Source organism: Selaginella moellendorffii, unplaced genomic scaffold (assembly GCF_000143415.4).
Source record: "Selaginella moellendorffii unplaced genomic scaffold, v1.0 SELMOscaffold_7, whole genome shotgun sequence".
Taxonomy (NCBI): domain Eukaryota; kingdom Viridiplantae; phylum Streptophyta; class Lycopodiopsida; order Selaginellales; family Selaginellaceae; genus Selaginella; species Selaginella moellendorffii.
The window spans coordinates 928,996-946,253 of record NW_003314268.1 but is presented as its reverse complement, the minus strand read 5'-3'; the positions used below and the strand labels follow the sequence as shown (position 1 = coordinate 946,253).

Genomic DNA, 17,258 nt, shown 5'->3' with positions numbered 1-17,258 from the left:
TAGCTTATATACAGGAGCGAGTGGTCCGGATTGAAACCAATCTGACGGCTACCAAAATCCACTACGCTAATATTAGTATACGGCATCGTAGCCGTACACTTGGCCCTCACAAAATGAAATTATATATTTTATTGAAATTATATTTTATTATTTTCCATTTTAATAAAATATATTTGGAAAGTTATTTCTATTTTAAAATCTAAATTTTGTAAGCTCCTAAATATATACTTTTTCACAAGTCATTCATCCCAGTAGTACTCAGATAACTCCATAATATCTCAACACCTTTAATTGATTGAAAAATTAGTGCAATTTTATTTATATGTTTTTCCCTTTTATTTCAAAACTCTAAAAATTTATTCTCAAGTTGTTTCCTTTGGTTGCTTATAAATTCCTTGTTAGTATACAATGACTTGTAGCTCTCAGCATAATTCACATTGAGTCAGTATTTTACATATTCTACTACTCAAGGATATTTATGGTGTATCTGTAGCACACTATTATTTTTTCAGATACCTTATTTACATAAGTTGACAACTTCCATGGTATGAAAACAAATGGCAATTCTGGATAATAAAAATAGCTTTGTTAACTTTTAATTTTAACAAATTTAAGTCATTTTAATATTTTAATTATAATTTTATAATAATTCATCATTTTTCAATGTTATAATAATAATATATATACCAAAATAAATATTTGGCCAAAACATTTAAGCTTTTATCTAAATAGATTAATTTAATACTTACATAAATTTTACAATTTCAAGGTAACAAAGTTAAGTATTAGATATATTCAAATTAATTTTTATTTATTTAAGTTATGTAAATTTTTACTAATTTTATTGTACAACTTACTATAAAAAATTTAAAATTAATTGATATGTTGAGAATTTTAAAATATCATCATTTAAATGTTTTTTAGATAAAATATATATTATCATCAGCTAATGCAATTGTAAAAATTTAGTAGTTGTAAAAAAGTCTGGTGTTATGTTTTAAGAATACCTTTATATTGTGTCTGTAACTAAATATATATTAACTTATAATATTTTCTCAAAAATAACATAATAGTGAAAGTAATAAAACTTTATTACAAATAACAATTTCTTTAAATATTAGCATTCTTGTAGAACCCATAAATAATATACTTGCAACATAAAAACTAAATAAAGAAAAATGTCAAAGGCTAAATGTAAAGAGTAAAAGGAGTCAATTAATAATCAAATTTCTACTTGGATTACAAAATATGGAGAATTCTCAATTTAATCAGTATTTAGTATGAACTTTTATTTATAATAACCAAAATAAGACAAGTGTATCTAAAAGAGTGCTTATGTGTTGGTAAAAAGTTGCATTGCTGATCTATCTATCAAACTAAGTGCAAGAAATTGCAGAGGTGAAGGCTCTCACCAATTGTTACGAACGCAATGGCCTTTAGACTCTCGTTTATGATTTGAAGCTTTCTTTGATGCTCATGTACAGCAATCTTACAAGTTTTATTGATCGCAACGTGCAGAAATTTAGTTTTTTCCCATACAATGGTAACGACTTTGACAGTCTGGAAGGAGGTAAAACTTGACTGGGCAAGCCTTTTCAGAACCTTCTAGACCAAGTCAAATGGCTTTATACCATATGGAACAACTGGAGGTGCGTACATATTAGCTCCTGAGTTCTTGCTCTAACGTGGTGTCGTGTTCTCAGACTCTTTGGGTGCCTAGAAAGTTGAACACCTTCCCTATCCAAACTACGTAAGAATCTTATTTTCCTGAGCTGGATTTGCTTTTCCATTTTCTAATCAAGTTACGAGGACAAACTTATCAGGAATCCTTGCGAACGTACAAGAAGATCCTCAAGTCTAGACATTGCAAATACTCGGCCTACATGGTAAAGTTCACGAGTTTTTTGGGGGATGCCTTGCCAAGCGGCCGCGCCGCCAAGCCCTAGTGTGCTCTAGGTATCATCTTGTTGCTAGGATCAAAGTCGGATCTCGGACCTTTCAGAGATTGAAACATTATAAATTTGAACATTAAATCCATTTTACAGCTAAATCAAAGAAAATGATATGAAAAAAAACTATCAACTATTCTGCTGCTCTGCTTGATCAAACTTGTCACTGCTCTTTAGCTGCTGCCTCTTTGCTTTTTGAAGCTGGTGCTGGGCGAAATTAATACTTCAATTTTTCAAGCTGCTGTCCCTGCTTGGTTTAAGAAATTTTTCGTCTTTAAGCTGCTCAATCTTTGCTGCTCGATCTTAGCTGTTTCAGCCTGCTCCCTTTGTCTCCAAGTTTTAAAATCAACTTACGCTTTTCCCTTCCACAATTCTTATGATCTCTGACGCTGGCTTTATCTTTCGCTGCTTCAAGTCCTGCTCCACCCTCATTTACATATTCTTCTGGCGGCCTCCTATGATCTGGACCAAAGTCAGACTATTTTCTAAATAGAAAACAAACATAATCTCTCAAGGTTATACTCACAAGTTGGCCAGAATAACCAGCTCCTTAGCGTAGTCTCTGAGATGTTTTATTTATTTAGTCTCGAAGACGGCCTCCTACGATCTGGACCAAGTTGGACCGCAGAAGATATTCCACCAGAGCAGAAAAGAAAAAACAAAAAAAATACCATAGGATTTGTTGCTGATACTAAAGGAGCTACCATCACAATTTGTGTGTCACTGTAGCTTGCTTCTCCTGGGATAAAATGAATGGAAACAAATGACTCTACGTACCCTCGGTCAAGATTGCTCGATTGTAAAGGTGGCCATTGAACCTCTGAATTGCCTAGTAACCTTTGCACCAGCTTCCACGTTCCATGAAACTCGTCCGATCTTCTGTCTTTATGACTGTTGCTTCATCTTGGAGTTCGCTCCAGCTCTTGTAGTCTCCACATGTCAGAGGTGAACATCAGCCGTTTTTCAGTCTTTGTGAATCCGACCCTCTGGCTCCACCGCCACAAGCAGCTTCTTCGAGTTCGAGATCATCTTGCCATCATCATCTTCTATCATCCAAGCACCTGTAAGAGCGATCCTGGACAGCATTGAAGCTCTCGTCCCGTTTCCGTCAACTAGAGAGCTTTATCTTGATCCGTCTCGGCATCTCATCTTCTCCTTCATCTCGCTGTTCTCACGCCAACGTTTGATGGACTCTGCTCCATGCCAGAGCCCGCCACTTTCGACAGCTTGGGCTGCTTCATCTCGGCCACCGTCTTGGACAGCTCCAAAACTTTGGAGTCGAGGAGCATATCTCCTAGAAGAGGTTGATCTTCTCTTGGCTTAGAAGAGTGTGGAGACTAGTCTCTGGTGCTTTGGAGGCTTGCTACTGCTTCCCTGTGCTGCTCGAGCTGCCAGAGATTTCAATATACTTGGCTTGCACCTCTGTTCTGGATTTGACTCTCGAGAGCTGGTTACTTCTCGAACTTCCATTCTCGTTTCTTCGACGTGCTTAAAACCTCTGACAGTTAGGGAATGCTTCCGCCACTTCAGGCCTTGATCGTGCTGAGAAGCTCGAGCGGAACCACGCAAAAACACAGCTCCCTGCAAAGCCAGATGCTCCTTATTGTCGCATGTAGCGTCCATCTGACCTCTGGAGCTCGGCACTTCATGTGCTCTCTCATTGGTTCTCCTCGGCTTGTCTTCTTCATCCTTCAGAGCTCCTCGTTCAATCTGGCACGTCTCTCTCTCCTCCAGCACCTCGAGCCCCGTGATCCTCTCCATCAGCTGCCAGTTACTTGCTTCTCCAGGCTCACCTTTGAGCTTCCAAACTCCGCCATCCTCTTCTCGACGTGCTCCTCGCCGAGAGCTCCACATCTCGTGCAGCGGATTCGACTCCATCAGCCATTATCCCCTGGGGCTTCTCCTTAGTCACGATCAGCTTCAGCAATATTGTCTTCTCCACATTTTGCAGCCATCTGGCACTGGTTTACGTCGTTCCTCACTACTATCATGGACAGCCTTACCGTAGCAGACGCTCCTGAATCATCTCCGTCCACTGGAAAGCTGATAAGATAGATCCCTCCTTGCTCCAGACACTGTAGAGTGTAGTCCAATTTGATCCATTGATCTTCTCTTGACTTAGAAGAGTGTGGAGGCTGGTCGCTGGCCTGTTTAGAGGCCCAAAGTGTGATGGACTTCTCCGCCTCGAGCCCCGAGACACGGTCGTCACCCACCACTTTTACGTCTCGGACAGCTGCGAACCTTTGGAGTCGAGTTCTCGAGAAGGTCGATGGTCTATAGCTTTAGTGACCTGTGTGCTGCTCAACTTGCTTGGAGATCCAACTTCTGGATTTGACTCTTGAGAGTTGGCTTCTCCGATGCTAGAGTCCGAGCACTGGCCTCCAGTTGACCAATCCTTGCAGCCAACTTCTCGAGCTCGGAGCCAACTTCATTTCTCGTTTCTTTGACGTGCTTAGAACAGTTTGCTCGTGTTCTCTTCTCAGGTAAACCCAGGGTCTAGTCGTCTTAGAGTTCACCCCAGCCCGGCCGATCATCTTCTCGCCATCATGGTTCGGACAAAACAAACAATCATCGTTCACTCCAGCTCTCTACAACAAACACGGAAGTTATTAGCAAACGGCCATCTGGAATCTGGAAGGTATATCAAACTTACCTGTCTCCTCTTGAATTCGGCAACAAAATCTCTCCCCGCACGATCATATAGTTCTTTTGCCTCCTTCACGAAGACCACCTCGCCGGACTGAAGCTTCTTCCACGGTTTCCTCTCACTCGGGATCCTATCCAGCATTTTCTGGAGCCTCATCATCTTCCGCGCTCGCTTGATCCTCTCTCGGTCGCTGGATTTGCCGTTGAGCTCCTCGTAAAGCTGCTCGGTGAGTCTGATCAGAATCCGGAGCGCGCTAACACTCCAAGACTTTTCCTCGTGCTTCTCCTCTTCTGTTTCCTCGCGCTTTTCCTCTTCCAAGCTGCGGATCTTCTTCTCGGTTTTTCCCCTCTGGTTTAGCCACCGGTTTGCCTTGTGGAAAGCTTCGAGATACGCGAACTCAACATAGCCCCCTCGGCCATCGCTAAGATGGGTTTCACTCCGCCGTCGGGTGCCGTCGGGAAGAATGTCCTCCGCTGAGGAAGAGAAGCGAACCATCTTCGGCCTGGAACCTGCAAGTCCAGAAGGCCATCGTGAGTCACAGTAGAAGAAGAATGCGAGAAGCAAAAGGAACCATACCTGGACGACGACCCCCGGCTGGCAGTAGAATTGGCTTGGGTCGCTGCTCCTCCTGCTTGGGCTTGTCATTCTCCTGCTGCTTCATCTGCTCTTGATCGTCTTCCCGTTCCAGAGGCTGCTTGATCGGCTTGATCATCTGCTCCTCCTCTTGTTCCAGCTGCTGCTTCATCGGCTTCATCCGCTGCTCCTCCTCCTGTTCCTGCTCTTGCTTCATCGGCTTGATTGGCTTGATCGGCTGATTCGGCTGATTCTTCTCCTCTCGTTCCAGCTGCGGCTGCTCCTTGTGACCTTGCTCCTGTTTCACCTCGCGCCTGAGTTCCTTCGTCTCATCGGCTTCTTTCTCCTGCTCCTCCTCGCTCAGCTGCTCAGCTTTCTTCTCTTGCTCCTCCTCCTTCAGCTGCTTCTCGGCTTCCTTTTCCTCCTCTTGTTCCAGCTTCATCGGCTTCATCTGATCGGCTTCTTTCTCCTCCTCGTTCACCTGCTCGGCTGTCTTCTCTTCCTTCAGCTGCTCCGCTTTCTTCTCTTGATTCTCCTCTTCGTCCTCTTTCTCTTGTTCCGGCTTGATCGGCTTGATCGGCTCCTTGTGCCCTCGCTCCTGTCGTATCGCTTCTAAGACGATTTTCACCTCGTGCCTGAGTTCCTTCAACTTCAAGGCGGCGGCGTCCATGGCTTCTCCCGAGACGGCCTCACAGACACGATCTTGGACCTTCAGCTTCGAGGCCGCCGCGTCCATGGCTTCCGGGTGGACCTTGTTGTCGCCCTTGTGCGCCTTTTTTGGTCGAAAGAGAGACCACAAACCTGTGACGCATCCACTGCGCTCCTGCTCTGTTCGCGCCATAGCTTGCCCTTTGCAAAATGCCTTTAATGCCCTAACCCTTACTAAATCTATTTCACTTTAATGCGTTCGTTTAGTCTAATCCACATTTCTTGGCAGTCTATCCCGGAAGATGTTTACACACTCTCATCTCTCAAGTATCTAGACGTGAGTAGAAACCAGCTCCAGGGACTTGTTCCAGAATGCTTCCAGCTTGAGAGTGCTGATCAAACCAACTACCAGATACCATCTGACCTCCGAAAACTTTTCACAAAGAAATGAGACGGTAGCTATAGTAAGTAAATAGTCTTTATGCGTTTTCTTTGTTGGTGAATGTTTAGATGTTTACCCTAGATGTGCCATTCTTGACATGCAAACTTCCTGACATAACAAAACTTCAAGAGCATTGAATTCACAAGGTAAGTGCCTATCATTCTCCTTAAAACTTATGCTTTATGTCATGCAGGAAAATGCAAAGTCAATTTTGTTCATGTTTGCAGTTGAGCTGCATCTTGTTACCAAGCACACATACTTCTGCCACCAATTTGCTTTTTGAAACTGTTATATGACATTGAATTTAGTAGAAATAAAACTTTTTATTTGTTCTTTTTTAGGTATAATGTCTTACTTTCATTAGGTTTCATCACAAAATAAGGAGCAGCCAACCAAGGATCAAGAGCCAGAAAACAAGCAAAAGGAGCAGCCAATCAAGCCAGCCGGTCTGGTTTGTCTCTTTCTCGTCCTTTCTTCCGTGACTTAACCACTGTCTCTCGGACTTCCAGGTTCCAGGCCCAAGACTGTTCGCTTCTCTCCATCAGCGCAGATCATTCTCCCCGACGGCACGCAGCAGCCGACTGAGTGCCATCTCCAGGATGGGCGAGGGGGCTTTCTGGAGTTCCGGCGCCTGGAAGCTCTTCACGAGGCGTCGAGAGAGCTAAAGAGGAAGGAGAGCAGCCAGAAGATCGACGACGAGGTCAGGGACGAGGACGTGGTTGAGGTCGAGGAGGGGGCCACCTGGAGCTGCCGCGCATTGGAGCTTCTGATCAGGCTCGCCGAGTTGACGTACGAAGAACTGAACGGAAAATCTAGCGACAGCGTAAGGATCCAGAGAGCGCGGAGGATTCAGAGGGAGTTGGATAAAATCCCTGAAGAATCGAAGCCGTGGAGGAAGAGCAAATCCGGCAAAATGGTGTTTGTGAAAGTGGCCAAGGAGATCTGTGATCGCGCGGGAGACGACTTCGTCCGAGAATTCTGGAGAAGACAGGCAAGCTTTTCTTTTCGTTAGTTTTTGGATTCGGGCGGTTTGCCAATAACTCCCGTGTTTGTTGTAGAGAGCTGGGGTGACTTCGCTCGCGGAAGCCAATGTCGAGGGAAGGGATGGTTGTGGTCATGGTTTCTCTCAACATGGTCGGAGGATTATCAGCAAGGAACGACGAGAATACAAGACTGGAAACGAGACTGGAAACAGGAGTGGACGGTGTTTTGTCACTGCTCGAGAATCACTGCTCTTTGCTGGAGAGCTTCCTCTTCAATCAGAGTACGCAAGCTGGGATGTATGCCACTGCAAGCAACATCCCCGGCCAGTTGAGCAGCTCCGAGTGAAACTCAAGAAGAGATGATGGCGAGAACGAGGATGCAGCTTAGGAAGGGATCAAGACGAGATTGCTGCAAGGAAACTCAAGAATCGAGCTTGCACTCTGGTCAAAGCTCTCCAGTCAAGCACCTAAGGAGGCTGGTGTTCAACGACTATAAAGTTGGACTTGTCTGGGGTCTATCTGATCAGCTTCCCAGTCGACGGAGATGATTCAGGAGGTGCTGCTGCGGTATAATGCTCCAAGGCTGTCCACAGCTTCAGCGAGGAACGATGCAAGATGGCGAGAATATGATCTAGCTGAAGCTGCTCGTGACGGTGGGGGATATCGGATTCAGAGAGATGCTGCGGAGACTATAAGACAGACTACGCTCGACGTTCTCTGTCATTTGCTAGAGCGGAGACTTTGAAACTCCAACCCTGTCCAGGAATGCTCGTACAGCTGCTCGGATGATAGTATCAGCAAGGAACTCAGTGGCAGGTTGCTGCAAGGGAACTCAAGAAGATGATGATGGCAAGAAGATTATCTTGATGACGCTGCTTGTGACGGTGGAGCGATTGGAAGGATTCACAGGACTGCTGCTGTTCGCCTCTGACGTGCAGTCTGGTATCTGCTGGAGCGAACTTTAAGACGAAAGGACTAGTTTTAGAGGAGTCATCGAACGCAGAAGCTGTTGCAGAGTTTACCAGGCCATCTGGCTTCGCATGCCTCTCCTCAAGCTCTGTCCATGCGTCCTTCCACTCGAGGTTCTCAGCACGAAGCTCCGATGCCTAGGCCTGAAGTGGCGGAAGAATAAGCCGATTCCCTGAGAAGAGAACACGAACAAACTGTCCGAGAGGTTCTAAGCACGTCGAAGGAACGAGAAATGAGCTCGAGAAACCGGCTGCAAGGGTTGGTCAGCTTGAGGCCGTCAAATGCAGGAAAACTTGGGAGTATATCGAAATCTCCGAGCAGGTCGAGCAGCACAGGGAAACAGTAGCAGGCCTCCAAAGCACCAAGTTTGAGCTACCAGCTTAAGTCAAGCGAAGACCAACCCTCTCGAGGAGAAATTCTCACTTGACTCCAAAGTTTCGGAGGTATCCAAGACGATGGAGCAGCACAAGAAGTCGAAAGCGGCGCTCCAGGCGGAGCAGTCGGCCAGCCGAGCTCTGGCAGTCCATCAAACTTTGGCATGGAGCAAAAGATGGGATGCTGAGTAATTGACGGAAACGTGACGAGAGCTCAACGCTGTCCAGGATCGTACTTGGGTGATACTATATCATCAAGGAATGATCTCGATCTCGATCTCGATGAAGCTGCTTGGAGCCAGTGGTGCGGATTCACCGGATGTTTGCCTCTGACGTGGGTATTTTTTATCTGCTGGAGCGCTAACACGAAGCAACAGTAGGCAATGGCCACCTTTACAATCGAGCAATCTGAACCGAGGGTACGTAGAGTCGTCCTCTTCCATTTTTTTCATCCGTGTTGTTAAACAGCAGAAGCAAGCTCTCAAGGCCTACAGCGACACACACTTTGTGGTATTTTCTTGTTGTTTTTCTGCTCTGCTGGAAATCTTCTGAGCTCCAACTTCGTAGGAGGCCGCGTTTTTTGTCTGCGAGGTAATCTGCGAGACTAAATAAATAAAACATCCCGGAGACTATGCTGAGGAGCTGCTTATTCTGGCCCACTAGTAAGTAAAAAACTTCAAGTTTTCTACTCTATTAGAAAATAGTCTGTTCACCATCTTAGGAGTGGCCGCTGTAATCGAGAGTAAAACATCTCGCTCCTTGTATGTTAAAAACTTCGGAGATCCAGAAGACTATCACAGAAAGCAAATCAAGGTGGAGCAATTAGGACTTGAAGCAGCGAAACTGTAAGAGGTCAGAGATCGAAGCAAGTGGGACTGAACAATTGTCATTGGATTGAGCAAGTTCGATAGTAGGTTCGAAAATCTAAAACTTGGGGGACACAGGAAGCAGAAGCAAAGACTAAAAAACTTTCTTAAAGCAAGCAGGGGCAGCAGCTTGAAATTTAGAAAGCAGAGTGGCAGAAAGAGCAGTGGCTTTTTTTAAGCAGAGGCGCAGCAGCTTGAAAAGTAAAAAAGCAGCGATTTTTTAAGTCTAAAAATCTAAAACTTGGAGAAAAGATCGACGAGCAGCTTAACGGCTATAAAAATTTCGTAAAACAAGCATAAGTTTCTGAGCAGCAGAAGAACTTGAATAGCTGAGAATCAAGGTCTTTACTTTCTATTCATATAAAAACGATTGTGAGATTCAGAAAATCGACTAAAAAGTAAACTTTTAATTGCATCTCGGAAGTACACTCGGTTTTGATCCTAGAAACAAGGAAGAAACAATGACGCTAGAAAATACTTGTGCCGTTCTTCTTGAGTTTGTCCATAGCTTCAATTTGCCAAATGAACGATCACTTGAATTTAAAAAAACAAGAAAAACAAAAACATATTAGAAATCTTAATTACGGCCAAAGAGCGTAAGATAGAATTGACTGCTACATTGATCAAAGAGTCAGGCGGACGTATAGGTCAAAGTTGCCGAGGATTGAGACTCTCGGAAACAGTGGCATCCCGAAAGCAAAATTTGGAATCATATGTTGTAGAGATGGCGTTCCTTTTCTTTCTCCATCCCTCCTCTTCTCGCGTAGACCTGGATCAAGGCCGTGAATGACACCACATGTCATCCTCTCAAGCACGTCCAAGATTTAATGGCTCTGGATGATTGCATCTGTGCGATCCGTTTCGCCATGAGAGGAGCAGGAGGAGGGAGATTCGCGGCTTTTGCGTTGCCCCGCCGAGGATTCTGGTTCCTGTGGAGGAGTGCGTCGAGAGAATGCGCTAGGGATCCAGAATGTGGAGGGCGAATGCGCTGATAAATTCATCACAATGACTTTGGCGGATTTTTCCTTCTTGCATCGACAAGCTGACCGTGGCCTGGTCAACGGCGCGCACGCCGTGGGGACAATTTGGACGCGATCAGCCCCACGAGCGCGCGGAGGTACGTGATCCACATCGAGAGCGGTACCGGGAGTACATGACCGTGACGAGCTTCCAGGTGCAGGGGAACAAGAATGTGTTTCAACCCCGGCCACAGTCAGCACGAGAAAGTTATATTCATTTCGCTAGTTTTTGGTATCCCTTGTCTAGTATCCGCTGGAACACCTTCTCGGTGTCGCCATGCCGGCTGTAGCCGGCTATCAGCGCATTCCAAGTCACTGGATTCCTCGTCAGAAGTGTTAGAGTGATCGAAAACCGTTGGGCTAAAGTGATATTTCTTCTTTCTTTGGAAGTAGATTTAAACGCCAAGAAGAAGCGCAGGACGAGGGGAGTCTTAGTTCTTCCACTGCCCGCGGCGCCGGCACTCACGGCCACACCACCACCACCGTCTTCTTCTTCTTCCACTTCTGCCAATGTCATTGCACTGTGGAATGGCTGACGAAACCGTTGCCTGATAACCTCGAGGTACGCTTGCTCGCTGTTCTTCTTGTTTTTTGTGTAGCTGTGTTTGCTCACGTCTTGGATCCGCAAGCATAGAGCCGACGCTGGAGGCTGAGAGGTGGAACGCAATGATCTCGCGTCCTGCCTTTCCCCCACTGTGGCAAAGGCGGCAATCACGGTTGGTAAGAGACAGTATCCGGTGATGGCATCTCTCTAAACATTTCCATCGCTCTTTCCAAAAGCAAGTTTTTCACGTAAGCCTGGATCCCATCCTATCACGGATCAATATCCCCATTCCTTGGCCAAAAGAATGTCACTGATCTGATCAAATCTCGAACGTGGAAGTCCCATAAATCTCGAGCATCACTTTCCAAGAGTCAAGTCCTGCCTGTTCCTTTATAGACTTTCCTTGCCTCGCTCAAGTTCTTAGAGTTGAATCTCTGCATCATTACTTTTTGTAAACATCACTCCAGCGATAATTTCCTTGACTTTGCCACTTTGGCCCAGATTTCTTCCACCATGTTGCTTTTTCTTTGCTGTGCACTGCTTGCTCTATACTCCATTCTTTGCAATGTGAGAAGTCTTAGAAAATTACCACCAGGTCCGATCTCCCTGCCAATCGTTGGATCCATTTTTTCTAAGATATCCACTCCATCGCCATTTCGCAAGCCTTGGCAAGATCTATGGCCCGATCATCCACCTGAGAGGGGGAGTGGTGGACTACATTGTCATCAACAAAGATTCCCATAGCCAGGGAGGCCTTGATCACTCGCGATTTGGAGTTGCCTATCGCCCAGCTATAAAGTTTGAGTGGAGAGTACTTCAGCTATGGCTTCAAAGACATTGCTCTTGCTCCATATGGTGAGTCCTGGAAGTTCCTCAAGCAAATCACAAGCAGGCACTTGATGAGCAACACGAGACTGGATGGTGCCGCGGTGATCTATGCGCTAGAGATGGCAAAATCGATCAAAGCCATCCAAAGCTCTGGCGACCGTGCACTCTCATCAACCTTACCGAGGCAGTGGGCAAGCTTACCTCGGATGCGTTTTGTCTGATTCTCTTTGGCAGGACAGAGGAGAGAGCTTTGAATCTGGGAGCCCAAATCGAGAGGCAAACACTCAACGTCAACATTAGAAACTGCTTCGCGGCCCTGGATCTCCACGGAGTAAACAAGAGAATGAAGGATATTCTCATGCCAGAGGTGGAACGATTGCTAACCCGAGTGATTGGCGCTCACAGGCAAAACAAGGCAAGGATTGAGTCTCGAGGACAAGACTCGTTTGCAAGGATCTCTCGAGCCCCTACAAGAGATATCAATCACGCCACTGCTCCCTGTAAGTTACAGCGAGCAGTGCATGATTGATATGTCTTGTAGGGACTTAGAGAGATTCCGTGAGTGATATATTACGTAGGCAAGCCAATGGATTCTCAGGTCATACTTGAAAATGGATTCTCATGCCAGATATTGCTTGGTTTTCTTCTAACCTTGCTTTTAATCCAGACTTTAATTTTAAATCTTTAAAACTGAATAAGTTAGTTTAATTAATAGCATATAGACATGGCATTTTCAAAAGCATGCTAAGGAGCACCTGCAATGTATCACCAAATGCTGTGATTAAGAGGCTTGTAAGCGCTGGAAAATTAGATGAAGCCCAGCATTTTCTTAATTCCGTTGTCAACAAAAACACAGCCTCATGGAACATTATCCTCGCGGGATATGCCCGAGCCGGGCATCTTTCTAAGGCTGATGCCCTATTTGCGTCCATACCGAGCAAGGACGTGGTCTCATGGACAACTATCTTTAAAGCCCACGCACAGCATGGGAGACTCCAGAGAGCCAAATGGTTTTTTGATCAAATGCCAGTGAAAGATGTAATTGCTTGGACTTCATTTTTGCAAGCAAATGCCGAGAGGCGCAATCTGGAAAACGCCCGAGAGGTGTTTGCGAGGTTTCCGTGCTGGGACTTAGTGGCTTGGGCGACTATGTTTCGTGCTCTAGGCCATCACGGCCACTTTGACGAGATGGAACTCATGTTTCTCGCGATGCCGGAGAGAGATGTGATCGCCTACAACAGCATGATAGCAGCGTATACCCAGTCTTGGCATTTCGACAAGGCTTTGGATGTTTTTAAGAGAATGCCTCAGTGTGATTTGGTGTCGTGGGCGGTTGCGGTCGAAGCTCTCAACGCACAGGGTAACAAGAGCAAGGAGGCAAGAGCGCTGTTTGATGAGGCTCCAGAGAAGTCCTTGCTGCTTTGGACGAGCATGATCCAGGGGCATGCGCAAAATGGGCAGATTGACGAAGCGAATGTCCTGTTTGGGCAGATGCCAAAGAGAGACATTGTGGTGTGGACGACAATGCTTGCGGCGTATGCTCAAGCTGCGCATATCTTTGAAGCCAATGGAATGTTTGAGAGAATGCCACAGTGGGACGTGGTGGCCTGGAACTCAATCCTCACAGCGTTTTTACAATGCGAGGATATTGAAGAAGCTAAAAACGTATTTGATAAGATGGACCAGAGAGATGTGGTTTCGTGGAACGCAATGGTAGGAGGATATGCCCAACACGGGCATATCCAAGATGCTATAGCACTTTTTAACAAAATCCCATCCAAAAACGTTGTCTCAATGAACGCAATGGTGGCTTCATACGCACAGAGTGGTCTCGAAATCGAAGCCAAGGAGTTCTTCACAGATATGCCAGAGAGAAACACGGCGTCCTGGAACGTTTTGGTGACAGCGTATGCCCAGTCCGGGCATAACTCCCGCTGCGTCGATCTCTTCCAAAGCATGAGCTTGGATGGCGTACGACCAAACGAGATTGCCTACACGAGTGTTCTTGCCGCTTGCAGCCACACGGGAATGGTAGAAGACTGCCTCTCACACTTCGTCTCCATGTCCTCCGACTTTAGCATCAGACCGGTGAGCGATCACTACCACTGCGTGATCACGCTTCTGTGTCGGACTGGGCGGCTGGATCTCGCCGAGGATCTGATCGAGGCGATGCCGTTTGTGCCCAATCCGGTGGCGTGGTCGACACTGCTGGCAGCGTGCGAGGTGCACCGCGACACGGAGCGAGCGGTGCGGTCGGGCGAGAGGCTGATGTGGGTGTCACCGCGGGACGATGGTCCGTACGTGGTTCTCGCCAGCGTCTTCACTGCGGCGGGGATGTTAAACGACGCGCTGATCGTGAGGAGCGCGCTCAACGCAAAGAGGAAGGCGCTCCTGGAGCGAAAAGAAGCACAATCCCAGTGAGACGAGATCTTTTTTGCCGGAGGACTTTTGGCAATTGCCGCAAAAGACCACGCATGATCTTGGGAAGAAAGAGTGTCGAAGAGCTCAAAACGTCAGTGCAAGTCAGTCAACCTAAGTCAATGAAAGTCAATATAAAACCTCAAGGATAAAGGAGCGCCAAAATCGTCATCGGACGGCTCTGGATTTAGCCCTAGATAGCATCTGTGCCGTCCATCGCTCCATGGCGATGGTCTGCGCGAGCGGTGTGTTTGATCCCAGGGGAGAGCGCGCAATGCGAGCGAGGGATTTGTTTTGCTGTGGCCATCGCCATCGCAGCAGCAGGAGGAGAGAGATTCGCGGCTTCTGCGCTGCGGCGGCGAGGATTTTGGTCCCTGTGGAGGAGTGCATCGAAAGAATGAGGGACGCTCTAGGGATTGAGAATGTGGAGGGCGAATGCGCTGATAAATTCATCACAATGACAGGTTCGTTCGATGTTTTCGCTAGAATTTGCGCTCTTTCTTTGTCGGGATTTTGGCTTCTCATTCTCAAAGGTTGGGCTAAAGCGATTTTTCTTTCACGTAGGGAAGCAATGGTTTATGGATATGAAAGGCGACTACAAATTTACTTGGTGCGCGGATGGTCGCTTCCATGAGAGATTTAAAGGCGAGCATTTCACTGTGGAATGGGCTCACGATGGAAGAAACACTTGGTACGCTGATTTTGCTGGTCGAGTGACGAAACTCCAGCTTGATAGCCTCGAGGTTAGTTTTCTTCTTGTCTTTTCACGCTCTATCAACTTACGATGTAAGTATGACCTTGTGTAGCTTTGTTTGCTCACCGCTTGGATCCGCAATGGCTACTGGCTCACGGCGGAAGGACAGGAAAAACTAAGCATCAAGCACAGGACCGACGCTGGGGACTTGCCGGTTGCTGTGAATCCTCGCATGCAAATTTTGGATGTGAAGATAAAGGAGTTTGACAAGGCAAGTCGTGTGTCTTTCTTTCTTTGAAGAGGAGGAGTATGAATTACTTAACTTTGCAGGTCCTATGATCTTAGGTGGTGGCCAGTGTGGTTGTGGACAGTGTCTCCTTTCTACCTTCGCGGCTGGTTGCTAAAGTCTGCGGAGAAATAGAGTCGTGGGGCTACTCGGACTGGCAAACTTTAGAGGTTTCTCTCTCTTTTTTGCTCGTCTTCGTTTGGGATTCTACGATACTAATGTGGTGCCATTTCTAGCCTGAGTGCAAGTGCCAAGTTCCTCTGTCGGTTGCCCATGTCACCAGCTCAGGTTCTATCGATTCCATTTTCGTCTCGTGTTCGAAAGTTGGAAGTAATGAAGATAGTTCCGTGTTTGCACTGCCTTCGTCGCGTTTCTTACCTCGAGACGGCGTGTATCCTCATGCAGAATTTGACGCTGGGGTGTCTCCTAATGTCAAGGTTAGCAAGCTCTCTCTTTGACAACCACAGCTCTTCATTGGAAACTTTGGTTGTTTTGCAGCTCTTTGGATGTGAAAGTGGGCACTGCTTGGTTCGACCACTTGTTGATGGTCAGGATATTGGGTAGTATGCCTTTTCTTTGCATGGATTATTAATTTCAATGTGGTCCTGGTTTCAGATACTTCCTCTTGGACACAGGGGCCAGTGGGCTTATGATCGACGCTAACAAGGTATGAAAGATTTTGTTTTTGAGGATTGAACTCTTTTGATAAGCTCTCACAAACTTTTCTAGACAAGAGAACTTGGCATGGAAGGATTTGGAGAAGTTCATTTGCTAGGTGTTGAAACTCGGGTAAGAGACACGGTCGGGTCCTTTCATTATCATACTGAATTTCATTTCATCTCAGGTAAGAAGCAGGTTTGTGAGAGGAAAACAATTCCAGATAGGTGGCTTGAAGATTGTGAACCCCATCTACATTGAAACTTCGGCCCGAGGCGTCGGAGAAACAGCCGAAGCGATTGTTGGAGTTTGCGGCTTCGACCTTTTCTTCCACTGCGTCATTGAGGCATGTATCTTCCTTCCTTTTTTATTTTGTCGTTTGTGGTCATTGTGTTTCTTAAATCCATCTACAGATGTCCGTGAGCAAAGGCTTGCTGTGCGTTTTCGATCCGGCATCATACGTACCCTCAAGTAATCTACAATGGCAGGTATGTTTTGCATTGCTATCATGGAGAAAACATGCGAGCTAAGCACGTAAAGTTTTTCAGGAGATGATTCTTCTGGACAACCTGCCTTACGTACCAGCGAAAATCAACGGCCGTCAAGTTCTACTTCTACTGGACACTGGTGCTGGCGGAGCCGATGTAATTCTCCACGCAAGAGCAGCACGAGAGTATTTTCCAGGCATTGATGAGCGCTTGCAATGTGGAAGTGTGAAGGAATCAAGCAGTGGAGGTGGAGGCCTTGTGGTAAGAGCTCTTAAGTTTTCACGTATTTCTCTAGTCTTCACGTACGTACGCAGGCTGGCACTGGAGAGATCCAAACTCTTGAATTTGGAGGGTTCGTTTTCGAGAATCTGGAGGCCTTATTCTTGAGGTACAAGGTTGGGAATCTGGATGTCTCCCAATACACGGCTGGTCTCTTGTGTGGCCGGTTGCTAAAGACGTGTTTAATTGTGCTTGACTACCAAAACTCTAGATTTGGATTATTAAGCTGGAAATAATATCTTATTTTTATTTGGACGTGAAAAATTAAGAAATGTAAAAAGTTTCAATTTAGCACCTAGTTTTAGAATCCCACAGAGGCTCAATTGAGGGAGTTTTAGACAATACTTTATTATGAGATGTATATAAAACTAAATTGCAATCTTCCTGTAAACTTAAATATGTATTTTTATAGCAATTAGGTTGGGGTATGCAATACTTATTAGGGGACCAAACAACCACATTAATATTTGAATATAATACCAAATTTCCATCTGCTTGCAATCTTAAAACACAGTTAATATTTTCCTTTTTAATCCACCACGCTTCATTATTGCCAATATATAATACCAAATAACAATTTGAATGTAAATAAAG

The 17,258-nt window shown here is 45.9% G+C and overlaps 3 protein-coding genes across 3 annotated transcripts; 2 read left to right on the top strand and 1 right to left on the bottom strand.

Annotated features, from left to right (window-relative positions):
* Positions 1–3,853: 3,853 nt before the first annotated feature.
* LOC9652737 lies at positions 3,854–5,308 on the bottom strand. The gene is made up of 4 exons (XM_024671207.1): positions 5,173–5,308; positions 4,603–5,105; positions 4,329–4,537; positions 3,854–4,190 (listed from the first exon to the last, which is right to left on the bottom strand). The coding sequence occupies exons 1-4, from the start codon at positions 5,306–5,308 to the stop codon at positions 3,854–3,856; spliced, it is 1,185 nt and encodes a 394-aa protein (XP_024526975.1).
* A 7,275-nt stretch (positions 5,309–12,583) lies between these two features.
* Positions 12,584–14,263, top strand: LOC112345120 (pentatricopeptide repeat-containing protein At4g02750-like). The gene has a single exon (XM_024671206.1). It carries the CDS (start codon positions 12,584–12,586, stop codon positions 14,261–14,263), a length of 1,680 nt encoding a protein of 559 aa, XP_024526974.1.
* A 23-nt stretch (positions 14,264–14,286) lies between these two features.
* LOC9652736 lies at positions 14,287–16,928 on the top strand. The gene is made up of 12 exons (XM_024671490.1): positions 14,287–14,724; positions 14,825–15,003; positions 15,067–15,225; positions 15,300–15,410; positions 15,477–15,677; positions 15,739–15,800; positions 15,856–15,907; positions 15,970–16,029; positions 16,085–16,243; positions 16,311–16,385; positions 16,446–16,646; positions 16,700–16,928. The coding sequence occupies exons 1-12, from the start codon at positions 14,484–14,486 to the stop codon at positions 16,898–16,900; spliced, it is 1,701 nt and encodes a 566-aa protein (XP_024527258.1). The 5' UTR covers positions 14,287–14,483; the 3' UTR covers positions 16,901–16,928.
* Positions 16,929–17,258: the final 330 nt, after the last annotated feature.